Here is a 13,910-nt window from a genome sequence, read left to right on the forward strand (position 1 = left end):
TTGCCTAACATAAAACTTACAAAATAAATATTGCCTAATCATACTTATTTACATATAAATATATATATAATAGAAATACTGCCTAATCATAAATCTTAGAAAATCTGAGATTTTTTAAGTAAAAATATCTGAAGTACCTGAAAGATTTTATTGATTGATTAATATTACAATATGTATTTATTTTGATATTCAATTTAAACTATTGAAGGTTCTATCCTAGGAAAAAATTAAATAGAATTACCTGCTTCTCAGACATTTCTTAGAAATATTGATAAATGAAAGTCAGAAATACGGATGACATCTGAGCTAAGACTTTTGGTAAAACATCTGATGCTCCGATACAAAACAGGCTTTGCGGATGACATCGGGTGTGTTTAGTTTTAACTAACTTAGTAAATACTTGTTAAGCACATGTAATGTGTAATGTGCCAAAATACTACGTTGGACTCTAGAAAAACATATAAGAGGTAGACTCTTTGCCCTCAGGGAGCTTTATTATAAATTGAATTAAGGAATTAAAAAAAAAAAAAAAACCAAGTCGCAAACCAGTGGGGTGGGCTGGAGTAAAGGCTGGGTACCATAATTGATTGCAATTTATTTCTTTCGATGGAATCTGAAGCCACTCTCTTCCTGGAGGACTTGCAAGGTCAGCACTGTTTTTCGCAGAGCGTCATAAGTCTCCAGTGACCAGCCTGTGGCGCATAGAAGATTCAGTTCTATCACACATCAGATTCTCCTTGATAAACAATGTTTTCCTCCTCTTTCTTCTCCATGTTGAATTTGCAAACACCTGACTTGAATAGGATTCCAAGTCTGGCCTTTTAGTCTTAGTCTCTACTCCGTGGGGTCTAGGTCATGCCTGTCTCTCTCACTCTGAAGCTCCAGTTCTTTACAGGACCTGGTCCCAGTACATGCTTCCAGTGACCCAAAGAACTGCTCTGCAAGATTTTAGAAGCTCAAAAACTAGTAGCCAAAGTTCGGGAACAACTGGAGCTATAGAAATCTCACACTGGCACCGAGCTTCTTCAAAATCCCGCAGTGAAAAATGAAACTATCCAAAATAAACGTAGCAACTCTCAAGCTGGGCCCACATAAAAGGGCAAAGTAGTGCATGTAGGCCTACTTCCAAATACTCCAGCCAGGGAAGAAGGCTCTTCTGACAAGCAGAGACGATTTGAGGTACAAAACAATCCATATTTCAGTCCACAAATGTTTCCAGACTTTCTGCTGGGCATGGACAAAGGCAAATGATATTCAGCCCCTTTCCTGAAGAATATAGTCTAGTGAAAAACCATATAAGCATCATGGCCCTACTTGATGTTGCCAGAATAAAAAAAAGAGTTAAGGAAATGTTGTTTGATTTTGGGGGTGAGGAGACAGAAAGAGAGAGATAAACAACTCCAAATTAGAGTCCACCTCCCACTGGAAAATTCTTGTTCAGAGGTTTTGGTAGGGAGCTGGTGTAAACACTTGACTGAAAACATAAGTCCTCTCCCCTCTGAAGCCCTTCCATGTGTGATTTCAGATGCTAAACGCCAATGCCTATTCCATCAGGGAACGGGAGGAATAGCTTTTTGTCTAGAAGGAACACACACACAGGCTTCTGTAGGGACAACGATAACAGCATTTTAGAGCCGTCCTGACAAATAAAAAGACAAATACTATCAGCTACTCTTTTGAGGGGTGAGGAGGAGAGCTGCTCTCGTGCCAGGCATGGCGCTGGCGGCTTAGCTACCATATTGAATCCATTGCTTACACCAGTCCCGCGAGGCTGGTCTCACTGTCATTTTACAGTTGAGGAAAAGAGATTCCATGAGGAGGAATGGCTTGTTCAAGGTCTCAGGGCTAGAAGAAGCAGGGCTGGGATACAAAGCCAAAGGTCAATCTCGTTCCCAAATCCACACTCTTTTTGGAGGACCAAAGTGAACACAACTCAGAAATGACAAGTTCTACTTTGCATCTTGTGCTGACCCCTGAAAAATCAACCAAAGAAGATGGGAAAGATCGAGACAGAACTGACTCCAACACATTTGGGGCCGTGTTCTCTTTACTCTGCTCTCCCTCAAAGCTCATGTGTCTTTACATCTTATCCCAGAAAGTCTGGAAACCTGAGATGGCCTCCCCAGCCTGATAGCCACTCCAGCTACACTCTGAATCCTGAAAGGGATTCCAGAAGGGAAGATGGAAGCCGAGAAATGGAAGATGTAACAGGGCCATGTCCCTGTGCTGAGTGGGGGGCAAGGAGTCCATCACATGATGAGATTCACATTCTAGAAGTTTCTGTCTGGTGGCCGTGAGGTGGATGGAGCTGGTCAGATGATATTAAGCCTTACATCCTCAGAGACCGTTTAGAAATCACATGTGGTAACAGAAGTGCCCAACCCCACAGTGGCAGCAATCGGAGGGGGCGGGGATGGACAGAGAAATGAGAGATGTCGTAGATGCGACGTCAGTAAGACCTGCTGACCACGGCTGTAGGAGCAAGTGAGGGACAGGAAGGAGTGTGGGGCGAGGCCCAGTTTCTGACAGGTGGTGATGCCATTCTTAGAGATGAGGGAGAGAGAAAGAACAGCTGGTTTTAGGGGAAAGAGGGTAACTTCAGATTTGAGGTAGTCGTGAGCACACCCAAATGGATGGCAATGTTCCACAGGCAGCTGGACCAACAGGTTTGCTCGTTCTTTCTACAAATATTTACTGACTCCCCACCATGCACCAGGTGTCAAGCTTGGCGTTAGGTGTGGCTTGGTGTGGTGTGGCCAAAACAGACGTGTTCTCTGCCCTCATGAAGCTTACGGGCAATAAACGAACACATAACAGAATCACCATGACCAACTGCATACGTGTTATGCAGAAAAGAATAAGGTGCTATGAGATGAAGAACCAGTCTGGATGGTGAGACTTGATGGGGAAACTGAGGCTGAGTAGGATGAGAAGTTTCTGGAGCTCAGAGAAGGCACTGCCTGGCTGGAGATGGGGGGGGTCATCTGGGTGTCACGTGTACACTGGCGGGAGGTGAGTCAGATACTATCACACAGGCTGGGGGGGGGGTGGCAAAGAGCCCACGGGCCGAGGCTGCTGGGTTCTGTTCACTCAGCGCTAAGGTCGCACACTCGTAGGGAGCACTCTTGGTGACTCGGACGGAGGTTATAATCTGCCCAGGGACAACGAGCACTTTGCCACCTCTCCAGTGTGGGCATGTTTGCCACGTGAAAATCTGTACAGGGTACCCACTGATTCGGCCTAGATCGCGGGAGGCCAGGCGGGACTGAAATCTTCACGCTAACTCAGGATTCTTAAAAACAAAACAAGAACAAAACCTCAGCAACTTTTGTCTAACTCATGCTCCATTCTCTTCCTGGAAATGAAAGCCAGGAGATGTGGTTTCAGAAGGGAGCCCAGTTAAGCCCCAGCCCGTCCCTGCAGCAGCAAAGCAGCCAGCGAGCATCTCAAAACCACTTGACCACTTGGAACCGTTTAATAGAAAAAAGAAAGCCGCATTGAGCCCAAACTGGGAGTTGCTCGCCTAAGGGCAGATAGTGTCTACGACAACAGAAACAAGAGCAAACGTTTACTGAGCACTTACTATGCACTGGGCACTGTTCAAGTCAATCTTCCGACAGCCCTATGCAGGATTTACTTTCAGTAGCCCTATTGTGCAGGTGAAGAAACTGAGGCACGGAGAGGTTAAGGCGCTTTCCCAAGGCCCTCGCCCTCCTGTGATGTTTAACTGGAAGAGCCGGGATTTAAAGCCAGAAGTCTGGATCCCAGACCCCACTCTCTTCACCAGTCTTTGGATAAATGGGTCGCTGCTATAGCAGTTGGAGTAAATAGGGCCGTGTGGAGGCGGGGCCTGATTTGCGAGGTGCTGTGCTGTGGGGAGACGGACTCCGTGGGCTGTTCCCAGGGGGAGGGGCATGCCCCCAGGCCGTCTGGTTTCTGACGACCTGCCTCTGAGAGGGTGAAACCATCCCCAGAGAGTCCTGGAATTTACCAGACAGAAGGGGACCGGGGAACTGCTTAGTGTAGCTGCTGGTTTACAGATGGGGAAGCTGAGGCACGGGGAAGTGGAGGGACTGTGCTAGGGAGGGACAGAAGCTGGGTCAGACGGAGTGTCCTCTCCCAGGAAGCCTTCCCTGCCTCCCTTTCCCTTGAGGATTCTGCTTGAGCAAGCCAGTCTCCTCCGTACCTTCAGGGCCACTTCGGCCAAACAGGTGTTTATGGTTCCCTGAGGGAGTCCCCAGGGCAGCCAGGAGGAAATGAAGACACCTCCCACCCAAGGAGCTGACATGACCCACAGCTGCCTTCACAAGGACACCACCTGCACAGCAGAGCCCCTCACCCCTCCGGAATCTGCAGACCCACCTCCCCGACCCAGGCCGTTTTTATCCCAAACTGGACCAACCCTACACAAACCCATCCCACCTGGGTCTCAGACACCCCCTCGGGGCACAAGGTTCCCACCTGGACCCGTCCAGCGAGTTTCTGGGAACCGTGCAGCTCTGAACGTCAGCATCGCTCCCCTCCTGTACCCCTGTGCCACCCTGGAGGAAGTACCCACCCACGACAAGGCGGTGGTGGCCAGAGGGGAGCTCCTTTCTTTGCCCATCCAGAGCCAAGGCAAGTCTTACCTTTCCACCTGGAGGTTGACTTTGGAAGGCTCCACGTTGGGATTTTCCCATTCCATTTGCGGGCAGTGCATGAAATAGCAGAGAGTGTACAGGGCCTCCGGCTCCCAGTAGAGCGCCCCCTGCTTGTGGTGCAGGGGGGTGCCGTTGCCGTGGTGCTTGGCGTTGAGGGGCTGCAGGTGATGCATTGCTCGGGACACCAGGTCACCTGTGGACAGAGGTAAGATTTCAGATCCCTCAGGCAGCTATGACTTGCAGAGATGTGCTGAAGGCCTCTGCAGACATTCTGATCCTGGGACTCCCTCACTCAACTGGGGCGGTCCTCTGGGACCTCCGGGTCCCACAGCGAGCAGAGAGGAAGGGACCTGTGCAGTCACCGTAGGACTGCCACTGCTTACCAGGCTTGAGCTGCGGCTGCAAGCACAGAGGGCGGCTAAGATAATCACAGTCCTGCCCTTCTGGAACCCACGGCTTCTAACAAGGCACGGGGAGCCTTCTGTGGGCGTCCCCTTGGGACACAGTCACGGACAACACTGCCTCTTGTCTCTTGCCTCTGAGCCTGTGCATAGGCTTTATCCAGAACATTCCCTCTCTCCTCTTCTCCAGGCTGACTCCTACTGTCATCCAGGTATCAGCTGGTATATTAATTTCTGCAGGAAATCCTCCTGGCATCTCCTCCACTCCCTCGCGTGTGTATCACACTGCACTTTCTTTCTTTCTTTTTTTTTTTAAAGATTTTATTTTATTTATTCATTCAACAGAGATAGAGACAGCCAGCGAGAGAGGGAACACAAGCAGGGGGAGTGGGAGAGGAAGAAGCAGGCTCATAGCGGAAGAGCCTGATGTGGGGCTCGATCCCAGAACGCCGGGATCACGCCCTGAGCCGGAGGCAGACGATTAACCGCTGTGCCACCCAGGCGCCCCCACGCTGCACTTTCTTAACACAGCAGCCAGAGCGCTTCTTAGAGCTGCCATTTCCCTGTGGGTCCTTCCCAATGGCAACAACTCAGTCTTAAATGACACTTACGTACTGGTACAGTTCTAAGCACCCCAATTCATCACCCTAGAGTAGGGACCTTTATAAACCCATTTTACGGATGAGGAGAGAGGTCAAATAACTTCTCAAGGTCACGCAGCAGCCATAAGCGGCAGAGCCAGGATTTGAACCCAGGCAGTCTGGCTCCAGAATCTCCACACCGGACCATTGTCCTTGAGGACAGGGCCTCTGTCTTACTCTTCTCCACATGAGCAAGCCCTGGGAATATACTCTAGTCTTTCTCCTGCTTTCTCTGAAGGAAACCAGCCTTCTCCTTCATCAAACCAAATGTATGCCCCCAGGTTGGCCGCACAGGGAGGACCTTCCTGTGGGGAGGCCCTGACTTTTCCAGGCTAAGCTGGCGTTTTCCGAACTTGGGTTGTTTGTACGCTACCTTCACGAGCGCAGCTGTATCCGAGTCCCATCTGTGCCATGATTTACTTAACTTTCGATGGATTCATTTAGTTTTTTTTAAAGTATGGATATCAAAAAAGGAAATGTTCTGTCACTTATCATAAATGGAAGATCGGTATCACTTGCATAAACAGAAGATCACTGTAAGAGGTAATTTGATGAAAACAAAACAGTATAATTAATTTATAGCTGAATTCTGGCCCAGTTTTGTTGTCGTTGTTGTTCTAAGTAACAAGTGTTAGAGAAGTGTTAGGGGCTCATGTCACATGGAGCCTTTCTTCTTGAAGCAGTCGGCATTAAAACAGAATTTAAAAGGATCACTCCACGACCAATGCTGTTGAATGCGCCGCCCTGTCCCACTTGTCCAGTGGAATATGTTGCACACTCTGGGAAACACTCAGCTGAGATAGTTGGGATGAGTAATTTTGTGTGTCAACTGGGTGAGGTTATGGTGCCCCGTTGTGAGGTTAAACACTAGTCTACAGGGTGCTGTGAAGGTATTTTTCACATTAACTTTTAACATTTAAATCAGTAGATTTTGGGAAAAGCAGACTATCTTTCAGAATGTGGGTGGGCCTCATGCAAACAGCTGAAGACGGAAATCTGCCTTCAGGCTCAAGACTGAAACATCAACTCCTGCTGGAATTTACTGCCCCCCCTTACCCTCCCCCCCAGGCAGCCCCTGGCAGGGGGAGGGACACTGTCTCCCCCATTCCCAATCCTTCACTGCCCAGTTACCTGCAGGCCTGCAGAGCCCACCTCGTCTCTGCCATCCACCTGTACCTTTTAACACGACACTCTGACCTCAAATCCAAACCCAAGAAAGCGAGGCTCAGTGAGAGGCACAAGTTTCTCCTCTGAAGGCCCACAGCCCACTTTCTAGTCTGAGGGTGGGGCCATTTCCTTAAAAGAAGTTTGACAAGGGGGTCATTCACACGCCCCTCCCCTTAGGGGAATCAACTACGGAGATGTGGTCTCAGCCAAGGGCAGAAATGGCGAATATTCCCCTTTCTAGTCCGTGTCTGTGGCAGACATGGTTAATCAATCACAGAGCTCCTATGCACTGAGTGTAGATGTCGCCTTTAAATCCTTCTTGAGACAAGATTCCTAATGCCACTATTTCTGACACAGGACTTTTCAGAGGAAAGGAAACTTCCATGCTGTCGGAGTCCTAAGGCCTTAACAGGACAACCGAACCAGGGTATGACCCACGAAGCTTGGTATCTGGACAGCAAGCAAATGCAGGGGCCGAACAGAGAGCAGTGGGGAGTGGCTTTCCCGCACCCCTCTGCATCTCGCCATCCTCGCTCAGAGCCTCCCTCTCCTCGCTCCATTTCCCACAGCAGGAGCATATGCCCAAGGAACTCACAAAAGAATCAGAGAAGGAAATTCTCTCTTGGAGGTGGGCGGGCCGGGAAGACCCCCCCCCCCCAGAAGACCTGCAGATGGAAAATACGGAGAAGCGGCGCTCACAGGCAGGAGAAGGAATTCAAATCTCAACTGAGATGGGGAAATCCAGTTCATCGGCGCACGCCAGCAAGTCGCTCAGCCTCGCAGGCAAGGAAATGAGCCGCCTTCCGTCGGGGGGGTTGTGAGGGTTCAGGGCAGAACGAGGAAGGGCCTGTGGGCATGAAATTAGCCGCTCTTTAGGCTCAGGGCCTGCCCACTCTTCCTTCTCTCTGGATGGGGAGACCTGGAGGTCGGGTGCCTGGGACACGCGGGGACAGTCCTGCCAGCGTCCGGACGCAGGGCCTGATTTGCTGCTTCGGGCTGGGGTTGACCTTTTTAGGAATCTATGCGACAAAGCCGTGCACTCCAGGCGAGTGCAGAGAAGGAGCCTGGAGGAGGACAACAAGGTGGCAGGTCTGGGCTGGGACTGGGCACAATGACGAGGTTTTGAATCTTCTGGTGAGGATGACAGGAAGTAGAGGGAGGTGGCAGCAGAAGCGGAAACCACAACATATGGAGAAGCTGCCACGTCTCAGGCCGTTTATACACTTTCCGGGGTGATTCTCTAACAGCCATAGGGGCCATAAACCCACTTCAGAGATGGGAAAATCAAGGCAAGGGGCAACCGGCTCAGGTGCCATGTAGGAAGGAGCAGGCTGCAGCTCCATCGAGGCTGCCAGAGCTCATGCTCTCAGTCAGTACACCCTAGCTCCTTCTAGAATCCACCTCAGGGTGTGGCCTTTGAAAAACTCTGGTGAAGAGTTTGAGGCCTAAATCTCCAGTTGCCCCAAATATGCCATTGTGGATTCCAGGGTGGGGGGCTCAGGAGATGGGTCCGCCTCTGCTGCTAGAGGGGAGCTTCCGGCTGAGGGGGCTCAGCGTCCGACCTGTCTACAGGAGGGGGTGGTGGCTGCCGGGTCAATCTGCATGGATGGCCGTGCACACTCTTGGAAGATACTTGCCCTAAGGGAAGGGGCCTGGAGGGGCACGCGATTAACCAGCGATGATATGGGCAGGAAGCTGGTTCTGGAACCGACAGAAGCCCGGTCTCTCAGATCAGAACTCTGGCCCCGGGCACTGGCAGAGCTGAAAGAGCTTTTCCGGGAAAGCTGTGAACATGGGGAGGAGCCCAGCAGCTGGGCTTCGGGGCGATGGGAGGAGGGTGGGCAACAGCAGACGCTCATTTAGCACTCCCGTGTGCAGGACACTTCTGAGAGCTTTCTATATATTATGCCCCTTTGGTGCGATGCAACCCAGTGAGGTAGGTCCCGGTGGCATATCCATTTTACAGACGAGGAAACTGAGATCCAGGGAAATAACCTGGCTTCCAACTGCTGCCATTTGGCTGTCTTAGCTCCTGTCCCACGCTGCCTCCGCGAGGGCAGGAGAGAAGGGGTCTTCATTCCTTGGTGGCAGCAAGAGCCCATCAGGAGCTCCAGAGACACACCCAGAGTCCAGGCAGAAAAGCTCAGCCCATCTTTAACTGGCACCTGTCAGTAACCACACCCTCGGTGGGCACAGGGTGGGGACAAACTGCAGAGGCTGTGGCAGACAGGGCCAATGGCCAGCAGCTTTAGAAGGGACTGCAGACCTTCCAGTGCTGCCCCTGGCTGTGATGACAGGGTCCTCAAAGGTGGCCCCAGCCACGGGCAGGGGCAGGGTGTGAGGTTTCGTGCAGAATCACGGGAGGCCAAGACTGCAGGCTGAGCCCCAGCAGGGCAGGAAGAAGGGATGGCTACTCATGAGATGCCACCTGGAAATTCTCAAAAACTGCTGTGTGAACTTTCCAGAGGGGCTGCGTTTCTGGTGAGTTTGCATGTAGGGGGCAGGGTCTGAGGGGGCCTCCCTCACCCCCAGGGACATGCAGTGGGGAGGACCTGGAGGCACCAGTAACGGACTCAGCACAGCACTCACAGTCCTCCAGGAGGAAAGCTGAGTTGCAAACAGCAGGGGGGCATGGGGGGAACAGCGAGGGGAGAAAGGCCTCCATCAGGAAAATCTGAGAAGCAATTCTGTTCCTAAATAGTAGGATGCACGGTGACCGCTGGAAGGAGCGGACAGGGAAACTGCTGGATGCTTTTGGCCAAAGAACCAAAGACCCAGAGACTCCTAGAGCCGGGTATGGCCCCTGAGCTGATCCCCTGTGTCCTCCCAGGCGTCATCTCTGTAGCACCCAGCCGTAGGAAATGTCATTGTCGCTATTATTATGCTCAGTAGTGACAGGTAACGGTCGCTGAGCCCCTACACTGTGCCACGGATGGTAAGCACCTTACGTGCACTGTTTCTAACCCTCACGAGCTCTGCGAGGCATGTGCTGTATTAATCAGTTCTACAGCAGCGATCTGCAGCCGAAGGGATTCTGCCTGCCAGAGGACACCTGGCAAATGTTGGGGCCATTTTTGGTTGTCATATCCAAGGGCCTGCTACTGGCATTCCATAGGTGGAGATGAGAGCTGCAGTTAAACGTCCTACAATGCACAGGACAGTCGCCACAGCAATGAATTTAGCCCCAAATGTCAATAATGTCAAGGCTGAGATATCTTATTTTACAGATAAGGAAACTGAGGCACAGACAAGCGTCCAACTGGGGTCTATCTGACTCTAAAGCCTGTACTCTTCACCCTACACCTTACCCGTTCTTTAGAGACAGCCCAGTGCGGCCACGGTCAGCTCCAAGTCCAATCTGGCATTATGTAGCCAAGGGGTTAATGAATGCTCCTTACCCTTGATTCAGTAATTCCATTTCTGGGAATCCTTCCCAATGTTAGGACCCAAAATTTAGCAAATCTTTATGCACAAGGATTTTCACCCAATCCTTATTTATGGGATCCAAAATTTTACAAAGAAATATACGGTTAAAAATAACAGCATGGTTAAAAACACTCTGGTACATTCATGTGATAAAATAAAAAACTTATGCAGTCATTAAAAATGTTTACACGGAACTGCAGCACCACGAAAAAAAATCCTCTTGTTAAAATGGTCAGACGAAAAAAGTAAAATTCACAGTCGCAAACTGTGGGTCAGGATTATGTTATTTAAAAACTTTGTATTGAGTAAGTACCAAAACTGCCCCCCCAACAACCCGTAAAATGTTGACTACGGATTTCTCTGCCTAGGGGGATTGGGGGTGGTATTCCCTTCCAACTTGTCTGTAGTTTCTGAATTTTGAATTATGGCACGTACTACTTGGCGTTATCAGAATTATAAGCTTACTAAGGTGATATGTTTTCTTTCTTGTCCTGTCCATCCACATCAGGCTGGAGTATCATCCTTCCATCCGTCTTTCTCTAAGCTCTAGTATAAAAGCTCAGAACAGGGGCACCTGGGTGGCTCAGTCGGGTGAGCATCCGACTCTTGATTTTAGCTCAGGTCATGATCTCAGGGTTGTGGGACTGGGCCCCACACTGGGCTCTGTGCTCAGTGCAGAATCTGCTTGAGCTCTCTCTCCCTCTCCCCTGCTCTCCCCACCCCCCGCTTACGTGCATGCCCGCTCTCTCTCTAAAATAAATAAATAAATCTTAAAAAAAAAAAAGCTCAGAATAAGAAAACTCACAAGGGAGTGAAGAAGGGAAGAAGGTCCATGTTTTAGGCTCCTACACCACCCTTCTAGTTCCCCAAGATGCTGGGACACCTTTGACCTTGGTTGGGCTAACCACCACCTTTGAGAATCATTCAGGTAAACCTACACTTCTAGGTTCCCTGCTTTTGCTCCTGTCTTCTCACCTTGGAGGGCCCTTTCCCTCATGCTCCCAATTACTGAAGACCTTGAAGGCTGTGGTCAAGTGTTACTTCTTCCATGCAGCTCTCCAGGATGCTCGGAGTCAGAATCTGCTCTTCCTTGGGTACCCACAATACCTGCTAGTAAAGTCTAACATGTCACTCATTTAATTCTGTCGTGTTTCATGGCTGCTTCTCCCCTACTGAGCCTTAAGGGCAGAAGCCGTGCCTTACTCCCTGTCCTGTTCCCGGAGGGGCAGTGCGTGTGGTGGTTAGAAACATGCTGTTTGGACTCAGGCTGCCTGGTCTGAGCCTCCAATCTGCCACTAACTAGTTGTGTGACCTTGGGTGCGTTATTTAACCTCTCTGTAAATGGGGATTTTTATGACCTAATGGATTTGTTGGGTGGATAATAATAGTACCTACCTCATAATATTAAATGAAGTAATGCATATAAGTCACTTAAAACACATGGGAGTCTAGCATGTCCTAAGTGCTTAATAAATATTCAGCCTTATTTCTTCTTTTTCTCATCACCATCATCATCATCACTACCACCATTATCACCACCATAATCACCATTACCATCATCATCATCACTATTATCATCTCACTATCACCATCAACACCACTGTCACCATCATAACCATCATCATCTTCATCATCACCATCACCATTACCATCATCTTCATCACCATCACCACCACCACCATCAGCAGCACTACCATCATCATCACCACCATGATCACCACCATCTTCATCACCACCACCTCACCACCACCATCATCAGCACCACCATCTTCATCACCACCATCACCACCACCACCATCATCTTCATCACCACCATCACTACCACCACCGTCAGCAGCACTACCATCATCATCACCACCATGATCACCACCATCTTCATCACCACCACCTCACCACCACCATCATCAGCACCACCATCTTCATCACCACCATCTCACCACCACCATCAGCAGCACCACCATCTTCATCACCACCATCACCACCACCACCATCACCATCATCTTCATCACCACCATCACCACCACCACCATCCCCACCGTCACCACCACCATCACCATCACCACCATCACCACTACCACCATCACCACCATGATCACCACCAGCATAATCTTCACCTTCATCAGCAGCAGCCCAGTTCCTGACCAGAGGCCCTAAGGACATCTCTGAGGAGGCTGGCCACGGGAGATGGAACTGGCACGGGGGTTTGCAATCACTAGCTCCATTTCAAGCCCCACTCTCTGTATGTGCTATCTGCTGCTTCACCTTTCTGCTTCATGCACCCCAAACGACAAATCCACTTGTCACTAGCTGCTGTGTGTTTCAGCAGCTGGAGTTGGTTCCAGAAACCTTATAGAATCCGCTTACAACCGTGTTTCCCAAATGTCGGCCACTTGGGAATCACTATCAGGACTTCTCTCATTATCTGTGGGCTGCAGGTACAATTTATCTACTTAATATTTTTCTTTAAATTGGCTCATTCTTTCACTCATTTTAAAAGGAAGCTTCATATCAGTGCCATAAATGGAAAACCAATATTTTTCTAGTGCTCATGAAAAATTCATGGCAATTAAAAATAAAAAGTGTTTTGTGTATCACCTACGATCATCTCCTGTCCCGCCCTCGGGAAATGCTGCTCTAACCTGCCAGACTCAGGCTGTCAGAGCAGCTCCCACTGAGCCGTCCCCCTGCATGCCAGATATGATCGCTCAGGACAAAGGGCTACACATTCCAACAGTGGCTCCTTCTGCCCAAAAGACGGCAACAGGGGCAGCAATTTCACCTCCTTCCCTCGTCCACAGTCAGCTGCCACTTACTACAGGATGTTTTCAAAACCTCCTACAACCCTGGGGGAGGAAGGACCATTACCCTCTTGTCATAGATGGTGATACTGGAGATCAGAGTGATCAAGTCACTTGCCTTACATCACACAGCACAGATGAGGAAACAGAGATGTTCTCCTGCATCATAAACTACTGTTTAACTTTCCTCACCAAAACCCCTTCCCTTGAGAAAGAAAGAATGAAAAGATCACATGTAATCCAAGTCATTAGGTACAATGGAAGACTGAACTCTGGACTGAGCACGAAACCTACCATTCATTCATTCATTCATTCATTCATTCATTTATCAAATATTTATTGAGTCCCACATGTGACAAGCATTATCCCAGGCCCTTAGGATATAGTGATATTTTAAAAAAAACAAAGCTTTCATCTGTCACGAGTTTACAGTCTTGGTGGGGTGAATAGATAATACATAAGTAAACATACAGCAGGTCAGGTGGTGATAAGTGCTATGAAGAAGACTGAAGCAGGAAAGTGTATGGAGAGCAGTGGGGCAGGGGGTGAGTGGTGTGGTCACAGGAGGGCCTCTCTGAGGAGGTGACATTGGAGCAGAGGCCTGAATAAAGTGACAGAGAAGCCTTGTGAATACCAGGGAAAGAGCTCTCCAGGCAGAAGGGGCAGCAAGTGCAAAGGCTCTGTGGTAGAATGGAATATTTGAAAAACGCCAAGAGGCCAGTGACTGTTTTGCCATCGAAGAGGGTCACAGGTGCACCCCAGGGGCTGGAGGCAGCAGGACTCTCTGAAAAGAGCCCAAATGTATTCTAAACAAGGAGAGAGACCCTCTTGTTCAAG

At 49.6% G+C, this 13,910-nt stretch overlaps 1 protein-coding gene across 2 annotated transcripts in view; it reads right to left on the bottom strand.

Annotated features, from left to right (window-relative positions):
* Positions 1-13,910, bottom strand: part of ABTB3 (ankyrin repeat and BTB domain containing 3) — a 299,425-nt gene that overhangs the window by 104,370 nt on the left and 181,145 nt on the right. For both annotated transcript variants that reach the window (XM_087868780.1, XM_087868779.1), the window contains exon 3: positions 4,629-4,833. In XM_087868780.1, the coding sequence (XP_087724906.1) occupies positions 4,629-4,833 (205 nt within the window). The remainder of the gene's footprint in view (positions 1-4,628; positions 4,834-13,910) is intronic.

This window comes from Ursus americanus, chromosome 17 (assembly GCF_024610735.1).
Source record: "Ursus americanus isolate L20-20 chromosome 17, mUrsAme1.1.p, whole genome shotgun sequence".
Classification (NCBI taxonomy): domain Eukaryota; kingdom Metazoa; phylum Chordata; class Mammalia; order Carnivora; family Ursidae; genus Ursus; species Ursus americanus.